At 55.4% G+C, this 1,421-nt stretch overlaps 1 protein-coding gene across 1 annotated transcript in view; it reads left to right on the plus strand.

Moving 5' to 3' along the window:
• NUCB1 (nucleobindin 1) overlaps nt 1-1,421 on the plus strand; it is a 25,866-nt gene that overhangs the window by 17,671 nt on the left and 6,774 nt on the right. Inside the window, exons 5-6 of the mRNA XM_042781226.1 lie at nt 137-322; nt 595-685. Coding sequence (XP_042637160.1) covers nt 137-322; nt 595-685 — 277 coding nt within the window. The remainder of the gene's footprint in view (nt 1-136; nt 323-594; nt 686-1,421) is intronic.

The following is a 1,421-nucleotide window of genomic DNA, read 5'->3' on the forward strand; positions in this document are numbered from 1 at the left end:
TGCACCACAGGGCTCTTTGGAATGGGTCATGGAGACCCAGAAAGTGAGATAAGTCAGGAAAGTCAGGAGAGGGTGGAGGTTGGGCCGCACCTGGCCAGGCCTGGGGCAAGATGCCAGAAACTTCTGTCATCCCCAGGCCACCCGGGACCTTGCCCAGTACGACGCGGCTCATCACGAAGAGTTCAAACGCTACGAGATGCTCAAGGAACATGAAAGACGACGCTATCTGGAGTCACTGGGAGAGGAGCAAAGAAAGGAGGCAGAGAGGAAGCTGGAAGAACAACAGCGCCGGCACCGAGAGCACCCCAAAGTCAACGTGCCCGTGAGGACCCTCACTCTTGCCATCGTCACCATGTCCAGCTCTCTAAGCACCAGACATGAGAGCGGCTGAAGAACTACAACTCCCAGCAGCCTCTGAGGCAAAAGGGCCCCTGTGAATGTACCTAGCTGCCCCTGGGGCTGCTGGAAGTTGTAGTTTTCTTGTTTGAGGGGCAGGCCATCTGGGAGACAGGGCCAAAGGGTTCTTTCTAGCTTTAACCCCTAGGCCCCAGCCCCGACTTCTTGATTATGACCCCCCGAATCTTCCGTCCACAGGGCAGCCAAGCCCAGTTGAAGGAGGTGTGGGAGGAGCTGGATGGACTGGACCCCAACAGATTTAACCCCAAGACGTTCTTCATACTGCACGGTAAGGTGGGAGGGAGCCCCAGGACCCCGGCTGAGCCCTGTAGCTCCAACTCCCCTGGGGTCTGACTGCTAAGGGGACACTTCCTCATCCCAGTGGGGCTTAGTCAGGTCTAGCAGGTTGAGTGCATCTCCGCTGGTCGACCAGAAGCCCTTGCTTCCCTGTTGCCAGGGCCAGAATCTTCTATGGAGAGGCTCAGCCTCCTTCCCGGGATGAGACTGGCTGGCCTCTGCTGTCTGAGTGAATCAGGCTCGGCTAGGCCCCAGCCCCCTCCCATGACAGTCCAGAAGCCCTAGACCCTTCTGAGAGCCTTATGGCTAAGGGATGGGCTGCTCGCTAGTAACTAGGCCTGCAAAGGCCTGGGAAGGCGCTTCTCCACGGGAGTCAGCGGCTTGGTCCCCTTCAGGCATTTTCCATCTAGAAATACGCCCTGGGACTGCCAGTGTCCCCTGAGGTTTGCCTAGAACTTGAGCCAGAACCTGTAACCTATCAGTGGATCTTAACAAGGCCAGATTGATTCATCCAGCAAACAAACACTTACTAAGCTTCCTTCAAGCACCAAGGTTTGAGATCCTGTGGATACAGCCGTGAACAGGGCCAAGTTTCGCAGACCTAGTGATCTAGCAAACAGATAATTGTGTACTTCAGCAAGTCTAAATCTCAGGATGCATCAGAGTTTTACATAAGCAACCAGTTAAACTACAGCAATACCTATGACAGGCGCTCTGGTGGCACAGTG

Source organism: Orycteropus afer, unplaced genomic scaffold (genome assembly GCF_000298275.1).
Source record: "Orycteropus afer afer isolate SDZICR_OR568_19922 unplaced genomic scaffold, OryAfe1.0 scaffold00099, whole genome shotgun sequence".
In the NCBI taxonomy this organism is placed as follows: Eukaryota; Metazoa; Chordata; class Mammalia; order Tubulidentata; family Orycteropodidae; genus Orycteropus; species Orycteropus afer.